Here is a 23,248-nt window from a genome sequence, read left to right as displayed (position 1 = left end):
TGCTGGAGCTAGAACTCAATAGTATCTTTCTCTTTAAAGATACAGTACTTTTTTGTTGTTGTTGTTGTTTTGGGTCACTCCCGGGAGCGCTCAGGGGTTCCTCCTGGCTCTATGCTCAGAAATTGCTCCTGACAGGCTCACGGGACCATAGGAGATGCCGGGATTCGAACCACCGTGCTTCTGCATGCAAGGCAAATGCCTTATCTCCATGCTATCTCTCTGGCCCCTTTATTTTGTTTCTTATCATGATACCTAATTATCAACATGAAATGCTCAAAACAATACAAGTTCCTCCTTTTCTCTTTAAAACAGAATATAAAAATAAATCCATAATTCATAAATTAGGAGTGATAAAACAGAAAACAATGTTTTATTTATTTTCTCAGGTTTTATTGGGCTGCATCCAACAGTGCTCAAGGATTATTCCTAGCTTTGCTCTCAGGAATCACTCCTGGAGGGCTCAGGAGACTATATGGAATGCTGGGGTCGAAACTAGGGTTGACCGTATGCAAGGCACACCCACCTGCTGTGTTATTCCTCTGGCCCAGAAAGTAAAGTTTTAATGTTAATGCCATAATTATCTTTTGTATTATTTTGCTCATCTAAGATTCTGTAGATTTTCCGATACCTGAGGAAGTAGCCTGGTCATCAATTTTGAAATGGCCATCCTCAGAACCAAATATCTCAGACTGGGATATATGGGTTCTACTTACCGCCCACTTGGCATGTATCCCACTACGGTTGTGCCCACCACCAGAAGGCTAATTCCGGTGAAAGCAAGGGCTATCCTGTAATGATAAGATGAGATAAACCAAGTAAGTTTGCACCAAGTACAGAATTCAATGTGTAAAAATCAAAGTGGTCATCGCAAAACTCAGGAATAGTCACCCTGGACCAGGACAAGAATTCTTGAAAGGTGAATGATCTATCAAAACCAGAGATCGAAGTCTAGTTTAGATTTAGGTTCCTAAGAAACAGTGCTGAACTTGGTTCTTTCCATCTCCTTACTGCATCGGGCATCCAGAAGTATGGAATATCCTCAAGTGCACTGTACTGCCCTCGGGTGCTTGCTGTCCTGCTGTTACCACCCTTCCCTTTGGCTTTCAACCTTGGCAGAGATGCAGTAAAGTGAGGCAAAAGGAAGTAGAGCCTGGAAGTATTAGCACATGGCAAGAGGTCTATATTGTCTCTGTACTAGAGCAGCAGGGAGTAGAAAATGAACCATGCCCAGGTAAGTGCCAAAAAGTACATCATGTACCCTGTCCCTGTGGTCAATTCATTTACAACCGGCAATCTATCTTGAGGAAATCCAATTATTTTTGTCTTGTATGCAGAGATTGCAAGGGCCTCTAAACTTTTTTCACTAGTTTCCATTTACAAAAGTCAAAGGCACTTGGTCAGTAAAAGAAACCTAAAATGAGAAAACAAAGCAGGGAGCACAGGCAAGTAGAACAAGCATCGGGCGCATCTGTTGTCCCCACCAGGCACTGCCCTCACCTGAGTGGCAGAAGAAAGCAATAGCGAATCAGCACTCCTAAGCCCCACAAAACTGTGAGCCGAAGGCTGATGTACTGAAAGTTATAGTTGGTTCTGCTCAGCAGGTTCCAGGACTCCAACTCCTCTGCTGAAAATCTCTTTGTCACTTCATCATCCATAATAGTCTCCATTCCTTTCCGGCAAAAGTAGAAAATGTCAGATAGTTCAAACTCTGGAGTATTATCCAGAGCCTTACTACTACCACTTCGACGAATTTCTTTGATCTCTTCTTCCAGTGAAGTAGGATCTTTTGCAATGATTCCTGCAAAATGGAACACCTCTGTCAAGTACCACATTAGGACAAAGAATGTAAAAAACAACCAGGTACCTATCGTAATTTTTAAGTAATGATGGGCAAATATTGAATCGAAAGCACGGAGGAGATATTTCAGAGAATCCTAGGTTCAAATAAGAATCCAAACCTGACTTACCATTGGTATAGGGTTTGTAGAGCTGGTGGTTCTTCTCCTTGGCTCCTCTTTCCATTCTCAAGGTAGCCCACTGCAGGGGGCAACAGGGGTGGGGAAGCAACAAACAAGAATGAGTGCCTATTTTCATTCAGCGAACACCTGTTTCTGATCTGTGGAAAACTCAAATCCACATGAGATCTCAATAACTGAGTCAGACTGGCTGAAAACACATTTAGGTCAGAGAGTATGGTGAGTATGCTTGTCTCACAAGAGGCTAACCTGGGTTGTCTTTGGCACTGCAATCAAGAGTCCTCAAACATCTCCAAGTGTAATCCCTGATCACCGAATAAGGAATAAGCCCTTGGCACTAACCGGTATGGCCCCCAAACTAAATAAACAAAAGTATGCATTCTAAAAGGAAATTGAGTTCTTTCTTCATGAAACACTCCAACTACTGTATTTTCCGCATATAAGACGACTTTTTAACCCATGAAAAACTTCTTAAAAGTCGGGGCTCGTTTTATATGCCGGTATACGGCATGCTGAAACTTACTCCAGCTTCAGGGAGGAGTGATCCACCCCTTCTTTTTTTTTTTTGGTCATATCCAGCAGCGCTCAGGGGTTACTCCTGGCTCTATGCTCAGAAATCGCTCCTGGCAGGATTCGAACCACCGACCTTCTGCAGGCAAGGCAAATGCCTTACCTACATGCTATCTCTTCAGCCCCGATCTGCCCCCTTCTTACTGCTTCAACCCATCAGCTGCCAGGCGTCATCACTCTGCTTGTCCTGATTCATCTTTCAGGACACCCAGAAGAGCTGAGTTACTGAGCACTGCATTCTATCCAGCTGCCAAGTTTCATAGCTAGTATGTGGCTTTCCAGTGCTCAGTCCTCTGTTCAGCTTTCATGGGACACAGAAGAGGCCAGAGAGTATGGTGAGTATGCTTGTCTTACAAGAGGCTAACCTGGGTTGTCTTTGGCACTGCAATCAAGAGGCGCTCTGTCTCCCTCTAGCTGTCCTATTAATCACTGCACCCCAGCCAGCTGCTCTTGGAGGAGCCCCCTCTTCCTGCTCTCCATGTAGCTCACAATTAAAAAACCACATGGTGGGGGGTAGAAAAAAAATCAGTCACTCACTACAATGACAAATGTAAAATGATTGTTGGCACCCCAAAGTCTAGCTTTATTAAACATATACTGTTAAGCTTTGAGGCTTCTCCTCTTTTTCTCTAATGTTTTTTAATTTCCATTTGGTGTGCGTTAAAAGAGAGGTAGTCTTCTACGTTGAATATAGCCCACGCCCTATATTTTAACAGGAAAAGCAGGGGGTTGTCTTATATGCCAGAAAATATGGTACTTGATACCTGGGATCAAAAGTTATAAATTATGAGACTGAGGAACACTTTTTTGGGGGGAGAGCACACCTGGTGGCGCTCGGAGTTACTCTTGGCTTTGCTTCTGGCGGGTTCGGGGACCATACAGGATGCCAGGAATTAAACCTGGGTCAGTCCCAGGTCAGCCATGTGCAATTTAAATGCACTTCAGCTGTGCTATCGCTCTCCCCACCCCCTCCCAGGAACACTGTGCTTTTTCTCAGACCTAGCATCTCACTGCCCACATTACCTAAAACTCACAATTGAACAGTACAGACATCACATGTTACTCCAACACTGCCAAAGTAGAAGCTATTCACAAATAGCAGATTAAGCATCTTTTGGGGGGCGGTGGACCACCCCCAGTGGTAGTCAGGGCTTACTCTGGCTCTTCACTCAGGGTCACTTTTGGCAGTTGCTCAAGGGATCAGATGAGACATCAAGAATAGAATCTGGGTTTGTAGCATTCAAGGCAAGCAACTTCTCCACTGTACTATCTTTCCATCCCTCAGAATGTTGCATCTTTGAAGATATTGCCTACTACCCAATACTGCATATCTCCCAAAATATTCCAAGAAAACAACAATTTGTTTCTGGTGGGAAAAGAAATCTGGTGGCGCTTGGGAAACCACATGACTGGTGCCAGAGACCCTGTACTCTATGTAAAGCATGTTCTACAGTCCTTTGAGACCTCTTCTGACCCCTTAGTTTTCAGAGAAAAGATTTAAATAAAACATCATATCTCAGTGTTCCTTTTTTTTTTTTTTTTTTTTTTTGTGGTTTTTGGGTCACACCCGGCAGTGCTCAGGGGTTATTCCTGGCTCCAGGCTCAGAAATTGCTCCTGGCAGGCACGGGGGACCATATGGGACGCCGGGATTCGAACCAATGACTTCCTGCATGAAAGGCAAACGCCTTACCTCCATGCTATCTCTCCGGCCCCTCAGTGTTCCTTTTAACATAATTTTAACAAAGAAATGCCAGAGATGGGGCCAGGTGGTGGCTCTAGAGGTAAGGTGCCTGGTGCCTGCCTTGCCTGCGCTAGCCTTGGACTGACCGCGTTCGATCCCCCGGCCTCCCATATAGTCCCCCAAGCCAGGAGCGACTTCTGAGCACATAGCCAGGAGTAACCCCTGAGCGTCACCGGGTGTGGCCCAAAAACCAAAAAAAAAGAAAGAAAGAAAATAAAAAAAAGAAATGCCAAAGATGGCTTTATTTTTCAATTGTTTTTTAACCCCCATGTAAAAGATTTAAAAAATATCTAGTTTCAAATTCCAAGTTTGACATTATGCTATGTCCCTTATATTAATCCCTAACCAGTGGATAAGAGCTTTAAAAAAAAAAGACCAATACTATTATCAACCTCCTCCTTCATGGAACCCACTTACAATTAAGTGAAATGAATAAAAGACAGAGCTTCGGAAACTGCAAAACATACCTTGAATTGTGCTTATTAACACTAAAATAATAATAAACTCTAGAAGAAAAATATGTTTCCTTTTCTTCGAACCTATCTTCATGAAAATCCTTTTAATAGGGAACCAGAGAGATAGCACAGCAATAGAGTGTTTGCCTTGCATGCTGCCGACCCGGGAGGGACCCTGTTCGATTCTCGATATCCCATATCGGCACCCAGTCGGCCAGGGGTGATTTCTGAGTGCAGAGCCAGGTGTGGACCAAAAAAACCAATAAATCAATAACTAAATAAGGTTTAAAAAAATTCATTCAACAGGGACCAGATTGATAGTACTGAGGGTAGTTACTTGCCTTGCAAGCAGCCGCCTGGGATTCAGTCTCTGGCACTCTATATGGTCCTGAGTCCTACCAGGAGTGATCCCTAAACATAAACCCTTAACCAAGTTAGATCAGAAGAGCTACCTTCCACTATAAGGAGAGGTAAAAACATAAATTCAATTATTTCCTATTTGAATGTTATAAAATATAATGTCCACAGTAATTCAAATAAATAGAACATATTATTAAAAAAGGTTTTTTTTCTGCTTCTGCTCCCATTTATGCAAGATTTGAAAGAAACTTCTCATTCCTTGACACAGCAAATCCACATTATCAAGGCATTTGGTGTCGACTGTGCTGGTAGAATGAGGTACTAGCAAGACTGCTCTGCATCATCTAGCTAAGCAGGAAGGTTAGAGTTTAATCAGTTTAATCAGCTTCCTCCTTTGGAAATTCAGAACAGGAACCAGAAGAAAGCTGCAGAGTCACCAGCCAAGGAAAGATTTAAGACAAGAAAAACCTGTGATAACCCATTTTCTCTACTGCCAATGCTTCCCCAAGTCAAGGTTTTGAGTTGTTACTGCAAGCAAAGGCAAGTCAGAAAAACTCCCAATTTCCTTGTCTGGGGAGTGTGAGAGTGATTCCGGGGCAACTGGACAAAATATCTGCATTTGATTTTGTTCAGAAGTTAGAGGTTTGAAGAGTACAAGATGTCTTAAAAACTTAAAGTTGGGGCCCGGAGAGATAGCACAGCGGTGTTTGCCTTGCAAGCAGCCGATCCAGGACCAAAGGTGGTTGGTTCGAATCCCGGTGTCCCATATGGTCCCCCGTGCCTGCCAGGAGCTATTTCTGAGCAGACAGCCAGAAGTAACCCCTGAGCATCGCCGGGTGTGGCCCAAAACCAAAAAAAAAAAAAACCTTAAAGTTGGGGGCTGGAGCAGTGGCGATAGATGCCTTGCAAGTGCTAGCCTAGGACGGACTGAAGTTCAGTACCCGGTGTCCCATATGGTTCTCCCCCCAAGCCAGGAGTGATTTCTGAGCACATAGCCAGGAGTAACCCCTGAGCATCAAACAGGAGTGACCCCAAAACAAAACAAAACAAAACAAAACAAAAAATTAAAAGTTACGGGCTGGGAAGCCATGGCAAGTTGATCTGCGAGTAAGTGACTACTTCAATCTTTTTAAAATAAAGCATTCTTAATTGTGCAAGTGAATAAATAACAAAAGCCAACACTATTGGGGCCGAAGCCGTGGCACAGGCAGTAGGACACAGAAGGACTGTGGTTCGATCCCTGGATGTCCCATATGGTCCCCCAAGCCAAGAGAGATTTCTGAGCAGAGCCAGAAGTAACCCCTGAGTGTCACAGGGTGTGGCCCCCAAACCAACCCCCCCCCCCAAAAAAAACCCACTATTGTATACTAGTGTCAATCAATGCTCACATTTGATTAGATTGAAAAAGACAGAGAGCATGAGATATCAAGTCTCTAGAGCACTGTTCTGTAGCTTCTAAATTACTGAAGATTATGGACTGGTTAAATGAGATGCTGTCAAGTCTCTTAGCTTTATCACAAAGCTCTATCATTTGACAATTTTACTCTTTCTCTTTCTTTTGTGTTTTAATCTTCTTTTCCTCCCTCCCTCCCTCCTTCCCTCCCTCCCATTCTTTTGACACTTCCAGCAGTGCTCAGGACTGACTCCTGGCACTATACTTAGGAATTACATAGGAGGACCTGGGACTTCAGGGATTAAAATGGGGTCAGTAATATTCAAGGAAAGCACCCTACCCATTATATTGCCTATTTAGTCCCATATATTTTACTTTTTCAAACTTCAAATATAATACAAGTGTTTCTGTATTTAGAAAAAGAATGTTAAAAGCCACAGAGCTGAGGAAGAGAGAACAAGGGTTGGATGAAGTTTTTATTCTAAGGAATGGCCGATGGTGAACTTGATCATTTTTCGTTGGTGTAGACTAGATGACGGGCACAGTAGGCCAAGCCTGACAACTATGTAATTAACGCACTTTTAGAAACTGACACTTAGCAAAGTGTGGTGTTCAGATACCTAAAATAAAACTGATAACTCTAGGGGCTGGAGCAGTGCCGCAGTGGTAGGTCATTTGCCTTGCATGTGGCTGATGTAGGACAGGCCTTGGTTAGATCACCTGCGTTGCATATGGTCCCCCAAGCCAGGAGCGATTTCTGAGCGCCTAGCCAAGAGTAACCCCAGAGCGTCACTGGGTGTGGCTCAAAAACAAAAAACACAAAAAAACCAAACCAGTAAGTCTAGATTCAGAATTTTATTACCTAAAAGTCTACTTACTCTCTGATCTGATGCCATTAAACTATTCAGCATCAAAATTTTAATTAGTCCCTTTCCTGTTTCTCCCAGTAGTGAACCACCTTAAGTACATACCCTACTTTCCCTTACCATCTTCCCTACTAAATACAGAGGCACACACCTGCTTTAATCACCTCTCACATCCTATCTGATTGGCTGACTCATCACACCCTACTTTGCCCTAATAAAAATATCCCTGTCCCCCCTATAATAAGCAGAGTTACTCTCCGGAAGTGGCTGGTGGGTACTTCTTTGTGAGTACTCTACTTACCTGGGATCTGACCTCACCAGTGACCTCCAGATCATCTTGGGATCTGACTTCACCAATGTCATTTACAACTAGCACCAAAACAGTGACCCAAGGACCTGAGAAGATCCCAATAATGGTGTGTGACTTGACCCTATGGTGGATAATCACCATGATGGCCCCCTAGAGTTGGACTGAATGTGTCATGCCACTGGAACATTAGTACACATGGCCTCTGTTCTGAATGATTTCATGTTGCTCCGATCCATCTACCTGCACTTCTTGCTGATGGTATGTGCCAGGCTCCCTAAAGACTCTCTCTGGGCAGCACATGCCCCAAGAAGGGAAGGGTGCCTTCTCAGTGGTGACGAGTTCTCGATCTAAAGGCTTTCCCAGGGCTGATAATTTATTGCTCACTACTGTACTAAACCAGAGAGACCCTCACCTCCCAAGGATGATGAGTTGGCTACCACCTCTGTAGACTCGAGTCTGAAAACAGCTTGACCAGAGATACACCAGTGCCCCCAACCCGCATCAGGCAGACAAGCCGGTGATGGCAATTCAAGTCCTGGGCACTGTCAAATGGTTCAATGTCCAGAAAGGGTACAGATTTATCAACAGAAATGACACCAAAGAAGTCTTTTCTTCACTGGATAGCTATTATGAGAAACAATTCTAGGAAGCTTCTGTGTAGCACTGAAGATGGGGGAAGACTATGGAGTTGATGTTGTAAAAGGAGAGAGGGGTCCAAAATCTGCTAACGTGTCCAGACCTGGCAGAGTGCTAGAGAAAGGTAGCCCAACACGTTCCCAATCAACATAGATTCTGTCCATTCTTCCTCTGGCCTCCCTTAGTTGCCCCACCACCCATGGTGACATAAGCCCCTCAGGTGGGACGAAAGCACGCAGTGAAGGGGAAAGAGCTGAAGACTGTGAGCAGCGTCCCAGATGCCAAGGCCTACCAACCTTTCTTCTACCAGAGACACTTTTTGCGAGAACCTCGCCCTCACTCCCCAACCTGCAGCAGCTTATCAAAGTCACTGATGGGGCAGAAGCCAAAGAGACAGCCCCATTGGAGGGGGAACAATAGCAGTGAGATGAGCAGGTCCCCCCACCCAGATTCTGGCCCAGGTACCGAAGTCCTTTCTGTCCCAAGTGACCTCAGCAGTCTACTACAGAAGAAGATGGAAGATCCAAGCCCAGGCAAAGACCAACTGCTTTCAGAACCTCTTGCACCTGGGTCACTTCTAAGAAATTAACTTTCTGCTAGGTTACTCTCTTGATCCTATTTGCATCGGTCACTATATTGCTAGTTAAACTGTGTGTTCCACCTGTATAGATCTTAATAACTACTCTTTTGTTCTATGCTCCACTGCAAACAGATTATTATGTATCCAACTCTAGTGGTTTAATATTAGTTTGCACAGTTCTGGGGAAATACGTAATGTTGTTAGATTTTTTTAATGGTTCTCAGCTATCCTAGTAAATGTTTTCCAATTGCTGTGATGCTTCATTATATATATCATTAAGCAACCTATTCTCAAATTATGTCTGCAAAAATGTTCTAATGTTTTTGCCCACAGAAGTCTAAGGAAAAGGAATTCAGATACTATATTATTACAGTGCTCATAAGAATGTTTTAGCAAACTTATTTTTAAATTATGTATATCTGCAGAAATATTCTAATGATTTTTAGAGAAGTCTATGGAAAAGAAACTTAGATGCTCTAGACTCACATTACAGTGTTCGGTATAAGAATGTTTAGGTACTTTTTTCAAATTAAATATATATACAGAAAGGTTCTAATGTTTATGTTCAGAGAAATCTATGAAAAAATTTTGTGATATGTATAAGACAAGGGTCTGGAAAAATCTGATTGTTTTGAGAATGATGTATACAGTCTAACCTGTGGTGCCCTTTTATTTTTTTGGTTTTTGAGTCACACCCGGCAGCGCTCAGGGGACTATATGGGATGCCAGGATTCGAACCACAGTCCTGCATGCAAAGCAAATGCCCTACCACACCCGGTAATGCTCAGGGGTTACTCCTGGCTATGTGCTCAGAAGTCGCTCCTGGCTTGGGGGACCATATGGGATGCCGGGGGATCGAACAGTGGTCCATCCTAGGCTAGCGCTGGCAAGGCAGACACTTTACCTCTAGCGCCACCGCGCCGGCCCCACCTATGGTGCTTTTAAGCCAAGTTACCCTCATAGTGATTCCTAGGAATGAGTTACAACAACAAATGCTTACTTACCACTAATAGTTTTTTTTCCCTTTTATTTCCCCAGCTTTTCCTGTGCTTATGCAAAAAATAATAGCCACTTTTAACTTTTAACTTTGCTGTAAGCTCTGATGTGGGGTTCCCACCTCTAGCAGAAGCCAATCTAGCATAAGCTATCTAACCCTTCTCTATTTTTTGTGCTTAACAAACCATCTCAATTCTCATTTAAAAAACTGAAAAGGGGGAGATGTAGCTGATCAAGTTGAGCACACACCCTGTTTACATTCCCTGACAGAGAAGAGACTATTTAAGGAATTAACAAGAGTGCTGCTCTTCGGTAACATTAAGTACAATGCGCACCTGCCCTGGCAGATAAAATGCAGGCCAATCCCTAGAAATGCAGATGGTTTAAATGGTGCCATTTTTTCCTAGTTATTTGTTTTAGTGAATAACTGAAGTACTTGAATAAGACCTAAGAGTTTTGGTAACATTTTAATCTAAGAGAGCTCCTATCCCACTTCATACACACACTTCCTTTTCAGTCAGCATCCACTGCAGTTTCCTCTAAGCTGTGATACACAACGAATCCAATCCCTTCAGAGCATCAGGACCCCCAACATTTATCATCAATTTCCTACAAAGATACTCTTTCTCCCCCTGCTTCAGCTGTACTCTCAAACAGCATAGATCAAATCCACTTCCCTATATTTGATTTCACCAAAGTGCCAACTACACAATCCCAGTAATTTATTCATCTTCAATCCAACGAGCTTGCATGTTAACAAGCAAAAGCAGTAAGTGATTCTCAAATCACTCCCTTCCTAGGCACCTCCTCCATGGTGCTGGGATCTCAATACCAATGTTCACTCAAACTTCCAAGCTCCCACCTGTCACTAAATTCTGGCCATCCTCCCCAGAAATCTCTCCCTGCTGCCTCTTCTGTTGTACCATAATACCCACTTACTAGTTTAATTCTCTTATCTACACTGAATCAATAGCTACTTCATTCTTTTTCCTCTCTCCAATCCATCTGGCTACACATCGTCAACTTGACCAAAAATTCCTTACTCAAAACCCTTCAATAACTGCTCAGTGTTTGAGGAAATACTGTTTTATAACCTATCTCCTTCCGTCAAATACTAATAATATGTTTGCTCTAGTGAAATACGTACTTTCTAAAGCAAGATTTTACTTTCTTCTCTACATCTATCTACTTCTAAAATGCTTTTTTCCTTTTAAAAATTCAGTTAAAATGGTATATGAAATGTTATCTACCCCATTCAGGAGTTATTTAGCTGCCTATGCATTTTAATTGACATCACATTCTAATATATATATAAATGCACATATTTGTCTTTCCAATTAGACTATAAACACTGTAGAAGGAACTAGAACCTGTATATACATCCTAGCACAGTCCGACAGTGCCTTATACAGAGAAGTCTTTAAGGACTGCAATTAATTCCCATTATTTCTCTTCATCAAATTCTCCATAGAAAAAGAAAGGCCTGATATGGTAAAATTAAAACTTTCCTTAATCACAAACATTCTCATCTGTCAGATTGTCCTTGGAGTGACTCACAGTTAAGATCACCCTTCTCACTGGGTCAGGTAGGACATTTGTGACTGGCATTGCCAGTTTCACGACAAATAGGGAAAGGCAACTTGTAGCACCCTTACTCTGGAGCAGACTGGAAAGTCTTAAGACTTAGAGACCAGTTTAGGAGCTGATAAAATAAGCTATATTTAATCTAAGTGCTTCTTAACTCAAGAGCTCATCCCCACTGAACCAAACTACCTCCAACTGTAGAGTCTCCTACAAAACCACTACTGATTCCTATAACTTGCCATTAAACTAACTCTGCTTTGTGTTTACTGATCTGATCGTAACTGTCCCTCTTACCTTTCCTTACCTAATCAATTATTTTCACATGAGGCAAGAAAGTGCAAGCCACATATTGCCATTTTTGTCCTTTATATCTTGGCTTTTATACTTACCCTATCCAGATCATTCTGAAGTCGAAAATTAAAAGTATTCTCCTAGGAATTATATTCAAGTAATCCCATTCCTACAGTAAGTTTTGAGGGTAAATCTAAATCAAGGAAAATGCTGTCCTCTGCTCATGATGATCTTCAGCAAAACAGCAAATAACACTGCAGTCTTCAAGTATACCAGGAAAGGGAAAAGAAACATCAGTGACCCACCTTAGTCTCTTTATAGTTCTCCTTGGCAGAAATACAAATATTTTCTTCTGATTCCTTTAGATAAGGGAACCCAAATATTTGGCCTATATACCTTTTTCAGAAACAAATAAACAAACAAAATCACATCTCACCCCCCTCTACTATCTTTAAAAGAACAAAGAAATCAAACATGAAATCAACAACCCCCCCCAAATTATTCTATGTACCCAAATATCACCCGCTTTGGGAAATACTGATTTTGACAGAAGAATAAACTAATCATGAGAAATTAACTATAATAATATATACTTAATAATGGAAACACTGTATAAGTATGGTCTATCCAAATCATAAGAATATGCCTTTTAAAATGTAATCACAGGGACAGAATGATAGTGAGCTGTCAAGAGCACTTGCTTTGCAATGCAACCAACCCAGCACCCCATAAAGTACTCCAAGCATGCCAGGAGTGATCCATGAGTAGTCAAGATTAAGTCCTGAACACAGCTAGATGTGGCCGCAGAATTATTTCCTTGGCTATGAACTTTAAAATATATCAATTTGAGTGCTTGCTTCGGTAGCACATATTCTAAAATTGGAACGATACAGAGATTAACATGGCTCCTGCACAAGGATGACACAAGATTAATTTGAGGGGCCGAAGAGACAGCACAGCAGTAAGGCATTTGCCTTGCATGCGGCCAACTTGAGACGGACCCGCTTTGATGCCTGGCTGGCATCCCTTATGGTCCCCCAAGCTTGCCTGGAGCAATTTCTGAGCACAGAGCCAGGAGTAACCCCTAAGCATCACTGGGTGTGGCCCAAAAACCAACCAATAGATAAATAAATAAACCTTTAAAAAATATTAATTTGAGGGACATTTTCAAAATGAAGTAAAAAAAAATACAAGTCACTTTATCCAGGGTGACTCAAACAGCTATTGAGTTGGTAGAGTACTTGCCTTATTCACATCTGACTAGAGTTTGATCCCCAGCACCACATACAGTTCCCCAGAGCCCTGCCAGGAGTGTTCCTTGAAGGCAGAGACAGGTGTAAGGCCCGAATACTGCCAACTATAGCTCAAATACAAAAACAAACAAGTAAAAAATCTTTTTTTCAACCCAAATAACTATAAGTTAAAAAACGTTAGCCATGAACAATCCTAGGCTGGTAATTCAATATTTCTGTTTCAAAAGCAAAGAGTTCTATAATTATGAAGAAACCCCCAGTTTATAAATCTGAATGAAAAACTAGACGTCACTATTTTCTCCTGAAAACCTATCAGCTATTCTAATTCTATTTCTATGTATGTTTTTCATAGCAGCCAAAAAGTATCCATAGTAAGCTATGGAACCCTGAGCATTTCTAAAGATAGATGGATGGATGGATACTATCTCTCCCGCTCCGTATTTCATTTTAATGCACTTTGAATCACTTACTGAATTCTAATCCAGTAGTTCTAAAGGGGGGGGCCAAGACACCCATTTCAAACCAGCTGTTAGGAAATAAATTCTTGGTCTTTTAGTTTCCAAACTATTCTCTAAATGCAAGGAACTAGAAGGCAGGAGAGATAGTACTGTGGGTATTGAGGGCCTTTCCCTGGCATGCAGCATAGCCTTTGTAATCTCAGAGCATCATCACAAGTGATCCCTGAGCAGAGCCACAATGTGCAATGTCAGGTGTGGCCTGACAAGATTACAAGAAATAAATGAATATATAAAAACTGATCCATGGGGGGCCGGAGAGATAGCATGGAGGTAAGGCATTTGCCTTTCATGTAGAAGGTCGGTGGTTCGAATCCTGGCATCCCATACGGTCCCCTGTGCCTGCCAGGGGCAATTTCTGAGCATAGAGCCAGGAGTAACCCCTGAGGGCTGCTGGGTGTGACCCAAAAGCCAAAAAAAAATATATATATATATATATATATATATATATATATATATATTGATACATGGAACCAACTATAGTACTAAAAAAACCTTGTTATCAAAAACAGATACTCACCAAAGTGTATGCCCATCACAACAGCATCACATGAGTTAATAATCAATCAATGAATTGGCAGCTATGGTATGTTGTTTGTGTCCCTATGGATTATTAGTATCTCTATAACAATATTATTTAGCCACTTAAAATTGCTGAAACACTTTAAAATAGGCTAAGGGGGCCTAAACAATAGCACAGCGGTAGGGCATTTGCCTTACATGTAGCTGACTCAGGACAGACCTGGGTCCGATCCCGGGCATCCCATATGTCCCTCAAGCCAGGAGCAATTTTCTTTTCTTTTTTGTTTTTGTTTTTGTTTTTGGGCCACATCCGGCAGTGCTCAGGGGTTACTCCTGGCTGTCTGCTCAGAAATAGCTCCTGGCAGGCACGGGGGACCATATGGGACACCGGGATTCCAACCAACTACCTTAGGTCCTGGATCGGCTGCTTGCAAGGCAAACACCGCTGTGCTATCTCTCCGGGCCTGCCAGGAGCAATTTCTGAGTGCAAAGCCAGGAGTAATCCCTGAGCGTCATCAGGTGTGGCAAAAAAAAATAAAGTAAATAAAATTAAATAAATAAATAAAATATGGATGAATCTCAATGAAAAAAGCTAATTATTCAAAGTAAGTACATTTAATATTATTTCACTTACATTTAAAGACAGAACATAGACTTGTAGTTATGAGGGGACTGGAAAATGGGGAAAGGTACAAGCTACTTAACAATAATGGGTTTCCTTGGCATTATGAAGAGAAAATAAACAGATGTGGTTACAGAATTAAATGCCTTTAAGAAAAGCAGAGATGAAATTTTCTTATACGTGGATATACATGGAATCTATTATGCTGAGTGAAATAAATCAGAGGGAGAGATATAAGACACAGAATAGTCTCATTGATCTATGAGTTTTAGGAAAAATTAAGGACATAATTGTAATAATTCCCAGACAATAGAGATGAGGGTCAGAAGGACTGGGCCATATATGAAGCTCATCACAAAGAGTAGTGGTGTAGTTAGGGAAATAACTACACTAACAACTATCATGACAATCTTTTTTTTTTTTTGGTTTTTGGGTCACTCCCGGCAGCGCTTAGGGGTTACTTCTGGCTCTACGTTCAGAAATTGCCCCCGGCAGACTTGGGGGACCATAAGGGATGCTGGGATTTGAACCAAAGTCCTCCTGTATGCAAGGCAAACGCCTTACCGCTGTGCTATCTCTCCGGTCCCTACCATGACAATTTTTATGAGTGGGAGAAGTAAGTAGAATGCCTTTTTCAAATACAGGCAAGGGTTGGGAAGGGGGGGAGCATTGGTGGTGGTAATGTTGCACTGGTGAAGGGGGGTGTTCAAGTACAATCATACTCGTAATCATGGTGCTTAAATAAAGATTTTACATTTAAAAAAAAAAGGAAAGTAAATGTCACTAACTGTTCACTTTAAAATGATTAACTCCACCTCAAGTTTTAAATATGAAAATTTCATATCTTTGCAGAAATATTAAAAACTAAGTAAATTACCCTAAGGTTCAGTAATTTACTTAAAAAATATTCCCTACTGGGCTGGAGCAAGAGCACAGCAGAGAGGGCATTTGCTTTGAAAGTGGCAGACTCAAGTTTGATTCCCCAGCATCTCACATGGTCTCCAAAGCACCACCAGGAGTAATTTCTGAGCATGAAGCCAGGAGCATTGTCAGGTGCGCACCCCCCACACCCAAAAAAAATCCCTATACAATGTAATTGTTTCATGAAACTCTATTTCTCCAATGAAAAACAGAGCTGGGAGATAGTAGAGGGATTAAGTTGCTTGCCTCACACCAGCAAACCTGTTCTATGTCCCAAACTGCTAACTGCCCCATGAACCACCAGAAGTGACTCTAGGAGTAAGCCCTGAGCAATGCAGTCTCCACACCTCCAAAAAGAAACCAAAAGAAGATGAACAAAATTATATCTAAAACTGCAAGAAAGTACATGAGGGCCCCGAGAGATAGCACAGCGGCATTTGCCTTGCAAGCAGCCGATCCAGGACCAAAGGTGGTTGGTTCGAATCCCGGTGTCCCATATGGTCCCCCGTGCCTGCCAGGGGCTATTTCTGAGCAGACAGCCAGGAGTAACCCCTGAGCATCGCCGTGTGTGAAAACAAATGTCTTGTGGAATAATATATCATATTGTTTTAGGAAATAATACATTTTTTTTGTGGGGGATTCCTAGACTAGTGGCACTTAGGGGTTACTCCTGCCTCTACTCTCAGGGGTAAATGGGATGTTGGGGATTGAACCTGGGTCAGCTATCCTTCTGACCCCAGGAAATAATGCTTTTTAATCCATTTCCTTTATACTATAACCACTTCAGTGTTGTAAACACTTAAGTTCTGATATAGGTTATTTATTATACTTCTCTACTATGAAATTTTAGGGTTGACATTAGGTTATATAAAACATTTTTTTAGTATTCCCAGAGTAGATTCTAAACCTTCCCTCTCCTTCTACAAATAACTTTCCAAATCACAAATGTTCACACTTTCACAAAGTGGGGTAACTGGTAATGCTTTTTGTCTGAAATCCAAAAGCCTATTTAAGATAACCAAAACAAAAAATGGGCAAAATTGAACATGGAATAGACTTGCTCAAATTAGTAGTTTAGTAGAAAAGACTGATAAATGCTTTTACAAGTATAAATCTCGTTTTTAACTCCAAATACTATTTTCTAATACTGCTTTCTCCGTATACAATAGATACAAATCAAGCAAGAGCAACTCTAACAGCAATTCCTTCTCCTCTAACTCTGTAAAATCACTGGACTTACCGCAAAGATTTTCAACAAAGTTTTCATGTAAAGCTTCCGGATACCAAAGGAGACTCCAAAAATGGCTGGGACTATAATGAAAACAAGGAGGAGAGTGAAGAGGACAGTCAGGGAGATGCCCAGAAGGTTGACAATCAGGCTGTCAAAAGGCAGCAACAGAAACATGGTGGAGGATCCAGGCAAGCCGAAGGCCCTCCTCCCCAAGAACAGACACAGTCTTCACAATGTCCTCTCAGACAAAGTCAGCAAGAGAACAGAATCAAGGCTCCAGGGGACGACAAGCTCCATCCCAAAGTTCACACCATTCAGGTTCCTGAAGAGAAAGCTTGGGAGTAGATAAAAGTAAAAGGGGCTGCAGGAGATGGCCTCCAAATGCTCAATCTCCACAAGAGACTGACTTTGAGGCCGGATCAATCTTCAGTAAGATCAAAGTCCAGTCTGAGTTTCTGTAAAAGTGAGCAGTGAGGCAGGAATCTGCGCTGCTACCTTTAAGTTGCTTCCAGAAGCGGTGTTATTTTTTTTCCTGCTCAAGTGCTTTTAGCAGATAGATCTGTCCTGAATATCTGTCATTGCCAGAAGTACCAAGAAGAGTTCAACCTGGTGCCAGAAAATCTCGATACCTCTTGGGGAGGCGGGTGGACTACTGGCAATTCACACAAAAAGGTTCCTGAACTTGAATCTGTGGAATTAAATAATTATTTTACTTAAAATTCCTTCATAAGCTGAAATCATATTCACTGTACAGAGTTCATTTCTGGTTCCATTCTTCCTCTAGAGAGGCTCCTGGGGCATGTTGCTTCCAGGACCCTCCTACCTGGAGAGCTATGTTCTCTGCCAGTCGGACATAGGCTCTGGCACAGAATGTCTCATGCTGCCTGTGGTAAGTGTAATTCCAGACGCGGCTGGCATTGGTTTCCTCTGGAAATTCTTCTCCCTAGTGCCTGTTTCTCAGTGTTGACCTGGTTCTTGGCAAGAAGTTGCTTACATGTTGCCAAAGCTGGGGGTGGAAACAGAAACACAATCAGTCACACAAATCAAGCGAAGAAACATCAATATGCTCTGGGGGTGGGGAAATGTTTTAGGGCAAGCTTAAAGAAGTGCCAGCCTCTCAAGTCATCAAGGTCAAAGAGACTAAGCAAAGCAACACGTGGCAAACACAGCTCCGGGAGGAAGACAAGCAGATGTTCCATCTACTCTTTCTTTGTTTTGTTTTTTGGGCCATATATGGCTGTGCTCAGGCTTAACCTTGTGCCCTGTGCTCAGGCATCATTCCTGCTCAGGGATCATATGCAGGACAGGACATCTAAGCAGACTCGGCTGCACACAAGGTGAACACCTCAACCTCTGTGGCAAGTTTCATATAATTTTCAACTTCAACGACAGGCTTGTAGACACTTGAACTGTCCAAGTAGAAGACACATTTTAAAGATTAAAGGTAAATTCCTGTCTCCCAGCTACTCAGAGCTATTATCCACAAACAGTATTATCGTGGGGTTTTTAGCCCTTAAAATAACCTGTACTTATACAAGGAAATCAAAGTTAAATTTTTTCTGGAGGATGTGTGTAGGGAGCCATACCCAGTGATGCTCAAATCTTACTCCTGGCTCTGGATTATTACTGCAGTGTTTAGGAAACATGTAGCATTGGGAATCAAACAGAGTCACTCACATGCAAGTCAAGTACTCCCCCCCCCCCACCCACACCCATTGCATTCCCTCTTAGCCCAAAGTTGATTTTTTTTTCTACTTGCTTTCCTACAGTCTCACATGGCTATTCATTGTACTATCTTTTAACAATAAAGTGTGGAATCATGGTGGGCAACCACAGGAAACCAGCTTATTAAGTTATAACTTGTTTTGGTGTTTTGGTTTGCGTCTATCTTGGGGGCCACACCCAGCTATGCTCAGGGCTTATTTCTGGCTCTGCACTCAGGGTTCACAGCTGGCGAGCTGTGGAAAACCATATGGAGTGTCAAGAACTGAGCCTGGGTCTGTAGAATGCAGGGCAAGTGCCCTCCGTACCCATGGTACTATCTCTTGGGCCTAGCATTATGATTCAAAACTATACACCTAAAAGAAATTAGAGAGCGACCAGGCACTGATACACCTACAAGTGCTTGGAGGGTCATGTGGAACTAGGGATAAAACCAGGGGCTTTGTGCAAAGTTGGCATGGGCTTCAGATCTTTAAACTACCCCCCCCATCCTCACAGATTTTTTTTTAAGGTTATATTTTAAGGTCAGTTTGGATTCACAGAGAAATTAAAAGAAAGGTATATATAGAGATTCTTTTTTCATATAACCTGTCACCACACATGTACGACTTCTCTCATAAACAATCTTGCTCATCAAAGTGGTATTTGTTAATCTACACATTAACAAATTAAAATCATCCAAAGCTCACTTTCACTCTTTTTGTGTGTGTGTGTGTGTGTGTGTGTGGTTTTTGGGTCACACCCGGCAGTGCTCAGGGGTTATTCCTGGCTCCAGGCTCAGAAATTGCTCCTGACAGGCACAGGGGACCATATGGGAAACCGGGATTCGAACCGATGACCTCCTGCATGAAAGGCAAATGCCTTACCTCCATTTTTTTTTTCCAGGCCACACCCGTTTGATGCTCAGGGGTTACTCCTGGATAAACACTCAGAAATTGCCCCTGGCTTGGGGACACCATATGGGACGCCGGGGGATCGAACCACGGTTGGGATCTTTCCTTGGCTAGCGCTTGCAGACACCTTACCTCTAGCGCCACCTCGCCAGCCCCTACTCTTTTTTTTTTTTTTTTTTGGGGGGGGCCACACCCAGCGTTGCTCAGGGGTTACTCCTGGCTGTCTGCTCAGTAATAGCTCCTGGCAGGCAGACCATATGGGACACCGGGATTCGAACCAACCACCTTTGGTCCTGGATCGGCTGCTTGCAAGGCAAACACCACTGTGCTATCTCTCCGGGCCAGCCCCTACTCTTAAGTGTTATACGTTCCATAGATTTTGACTAATATGACATGTACTGACCATTACAGTATATATATATTTTTCATATATTATATATCATATATTTTTTCATATCATATATTTTTCATATATCATAGAGAATATTGTACTAAAAATCCTCCATTTTCAATGGTTCAGTCCTCTGTGTCTTCAAACCCTGGTAACCATATATAATTTTTTTGGGTCCCACCCAGCAGTGCTCAGGGGTTACTCCTGGCTCTACGCTCAGAAATTGCGGGCCCGGAGAGATAGCATGGAGGTAAGGTGTTTGCCTTTCATGCAGGAGGTCATCAGTTCGAATCCCGGTGTCCCATATGGTCCCCCGTGCCTGCCAGGAGCAATTTCTGAGCATGGAGCCAGGAATAACCCCTGAGCGCTGCCGGGTGTGACCCAAAAACCACAAAAAAAAAAAAAAAAAAAAAAAAAAGAAATTGCTCCCTGCAGGCTCAGAGAACCATATGGAATGCCGAGATTTGAACCACCGACCTTCTGCATGCAAGGCAAACACCTTACGTCCATGCTATCTCTCTGGCTCCAACCATATAATTTTACTATAATCATAGTTTCATCTTTTCCAAGCATCATACTCCAGAATTGTACAGGGAAAAGTTTTTTTTAAACTGTTTGCTTTTCGCTTAATACCATTACTCATTAAAAAAATCCACTATTTCGAACATAAGCATTCTAATCTTATATTAAGCATACCTAGTTACCAATCACCAATGCAAGCCCTGAACTTGGGAGCATCTTTTAACTCTTTCTTACAAACTTTGTTTTGGGAGGGGGAGGCTTGAATCATATCCAGTGGTAGTCAGGGGTTCTCCTGGCTCTGCACTCAGAAATTACTCCTGGAAGGCTCAGGGTCCATATGGGATGCCACATATCAAGCCTAGGTTAACTATCTCCACGGTAAATGCCTTACCTGCTGTGCTATCAGTCTGGCCTTTACAAATATTTTGTATTCACACGAATCACATCTGGTTCTACAACATATTAGAAGTTTAAGAAACTGTACAGAGGTCTAAGTTTTTTAGTCTACCTTAAATTTTTTCAATCATATGATCATGTCAATAGATGCAGAGAAAGCATTTGACAGCACAGTTTCATGATAAAAACTCTCAACAAGGTGAGGATGCAAGGAACTCGGCTCAATATAGTCCAGGTCATTTACCACAAGCCCACTGCAAATATTATACTCAATGAGGAAAAACTTAAAGCTTTTCCTCTAAGATGTGGCACAAGACAAGGTTGCCCCTTCTCGCCACTTCTATTCAACACAGTACCGGAAGTATTTGCCATAGCAATCAGGCAAGAAAAAGATATCAAAGGCATCCAGATAAGAAGTCAAGCTTTTGGGGCGGAGAGATAGCATGGAGGTAAGGCGTTTGCCGGTGTCCCATATGGTCCCCTGTGCCTGCCAGGAGCAATTTCTGAGCATGGAGCCAGGAGTAACCCCTGAGCACTGCCGGGTGTGACCCAAACACACACACACACACACACACACACAAAGAAGTCAAGCTTTCACTGTTTGCAGATGACATATTACTATATTTAGAAAATCCTAAAGACTCGGGGCCGGGAAGGTGGCGCTAGAGGTAAGGTGTCTGCCTTACAAGTGCTAGCCAAGGAACGGACCGCGGTTCGATCCCCCGGCGTCCCATATGGTTCCCCCAAGCCAGGGGCGATTTCTGAGCATATAGCCAGGAGTAACCCCTGAGCGTCAAACGGGTGTGGCCCAAAAAACAAAAACAAAAAAAAAAAAAAAAAGAAAATCCTAAAGACTCTACACCAAAAAGCTTAACATAGCCAAAATCTATGGCTTTTTTTTAATATACAAATAATGGAAGAGAAGGAAGAGACATTTAAAAAAATCCATTCCCCCCCCCAAAAAAAATCCATTCCCAACTGTGCCTCAGAAAATCAAGTACCTTGAAGTCAACTTTACTAACGAGGTCAAAGACATAACAAAGAAAACTACAGGGGCTAGAACAGTGGCACTAGAGGTAAGGTGTTTGCCTTGCAAGTGCTTGTTTAGGATGAACCATGGTTAGATCCCCCAGCATCCCATATGGTCCCCCCAAGCCAGTAGCCAGAAGTAGCCAGAAGTAACACCCCTGAGCGTCAATGGTTGTGACCCCAAAACAAAACAAAAAAACAAAAAAGAAAACTACAAAACTACAAAACTACAAAACACTGCTTCAAGAAATAAAAGAAGATACAAGGAAATGGAAACATATATCTGCTCATGGATTGGGAAGATTAACATCATTAAAATGGGAATACCTCCCAAAGCATTGTAAAGATTAAAATGCAATCCCTCTAATAAAACCCATGACATTCTGTAAAGAAGTGGATCAAACACTTCAGAAATTCATTTGGAACAATAAATATCCATGAATGTTTAAAGCACTCCTTAGGAAAAAAATTTGGGAGGCATCACTTTCCCCAACTTTAAATTGTACTATAAAGCCATAGTCATTAAAACAGCATGGTACTGGGATAGACAGACCCTCAGATTAATAAAATAAATGAGTATTCAGAGACTGACCTCCAGACAATCAATTAATCTTTGATAGAGACAAGAAATAGAAAGTGAAGCAAGGAAAACCTCTTCAAGTGATACAGGTAAAAATGGTCACATACATGCAAAAAAAGTGAACTCAGACCATTCACAAAAGTCAAATCAAAATGGCTTAAAGGGGGGCTGGAGAGATAGCAGCGGTAGGGCATTTGCCTTGTAAGTGGCAGACCCAGGACAGACAGTGGTTCGAATCCCGGCATCCCATATGGACCCCTGTGCCTGCCAGGAGCGATTTCTGAGCACAGATACAGGAATAACCCCTGAGCGCTGCTGGGTGTGGCCCTAAAAACACAATCAAAAACAAAAACAAATGGCTTAAAGGCCTTGATATTAACCTGAAACCACAAGGTACATAGAGGAAAACATAAACAAAACACTCTGACACTGAGACTAAGGCATGTTCAAAGGGAAAATGCTACTGTCCAAGCAAGTGGAAGTAGAGATAAACAAATAGGATTACATTAAATTAAGAAACTTGCATTTCAAAGGAAACAGTGACTAGAATCAAAGACTAGCCAAAAAAAATGGGAGAAAACTATTCACCCAGTACTCTTCTGATAAGGGATATATCTAAGATATACAAAGAACTTAGTAAAAAAAAAAAAACAAAACAAAACAAAACATAGAACCCCCCAAAAAAATGGGGAGAAGAAATGAAGAGACATTTCCTCAAAGAAGAAATACAGAGCCAAAGGCAAATAAAAAAATGCTCCAATCACTAATCATCAGGGAGATACAAATCAAAGTAACAATGAGGCTTCATCTTACACCAAGAGACTGGCATATCTCACAAAGAACAAGAACAATCAGCGGTGGTGTGGATGCGGGGAGGAAGGAACTCTCATTC

The 23,248-nt window shown here is 42.1% G+C and overlaps 1 protein-coding gene and 1 non-coding gene across 2 annotated transcripts in view; one reads left to right on the top strand and one right to left on the bottom strand.

The window, feature by feature from the left end:
• The window catches only part of GPAT4 (glycerol-3-phosphate acyltransferase 4), a 62,688-nt gene that overhangs the window by 13,833 nt on the left and 25,607 nt on the right, over window positions 1-23,248 (bottom strand). Inside the window, exons 2-5 of the mRNA XM_049771859.1 lie at window positions 16,833-17,829; window positions 1,968-2,037; window positions 1,498-1,798; window positions 714-788 (exon numbers count right to left, since the gene is read on the bottom strand). Coding sequence (XP_049627816.1) covers window positions 714-788; window positions 1,498-1,798; window positions 1,968-2,037; window positions 16,833-16,997 — 611 coding nt within the window. The 5' untranslated portion in view covers window positions 16,998-17,829. The remainder of the gene's footprint in view (window positions 1-713; window positions 789-1,497; window positions 1,799-1,967; window positions 2,038-16,832; window positions 17,830-23,248) is intronic.
• On the top strand, window positions 12,609-12,713 carry LOC126007580 (U6 spliceosomal RNA). The gene has a single exon (XR_007495119.1). It is a non-coding gene; the product is annotated as a U6 spliceosomal RNA (small nuclear RNA).

This window comes from Suncus etruscus, chromosome 4, assembly GCF_024139225.1.
Source record: "Suncus etruscus isolate mSunEtr1 chromosome 4, mSunEtr1.pri.cur, whole genome shotgun sequence".
In the NCBI taxonomy this organism is placed as follows: Eukaryota; Metazoa; Chordata; class Mammalia; order Eulipotyphla; family Soricidae; genus Suncus; species Suncus etruscus.
The sequence above is the reverse complement of the archived record's forward strand: the minus strand, read 5'-3'. Positions and strand labels throughout refer to the sequence as shown.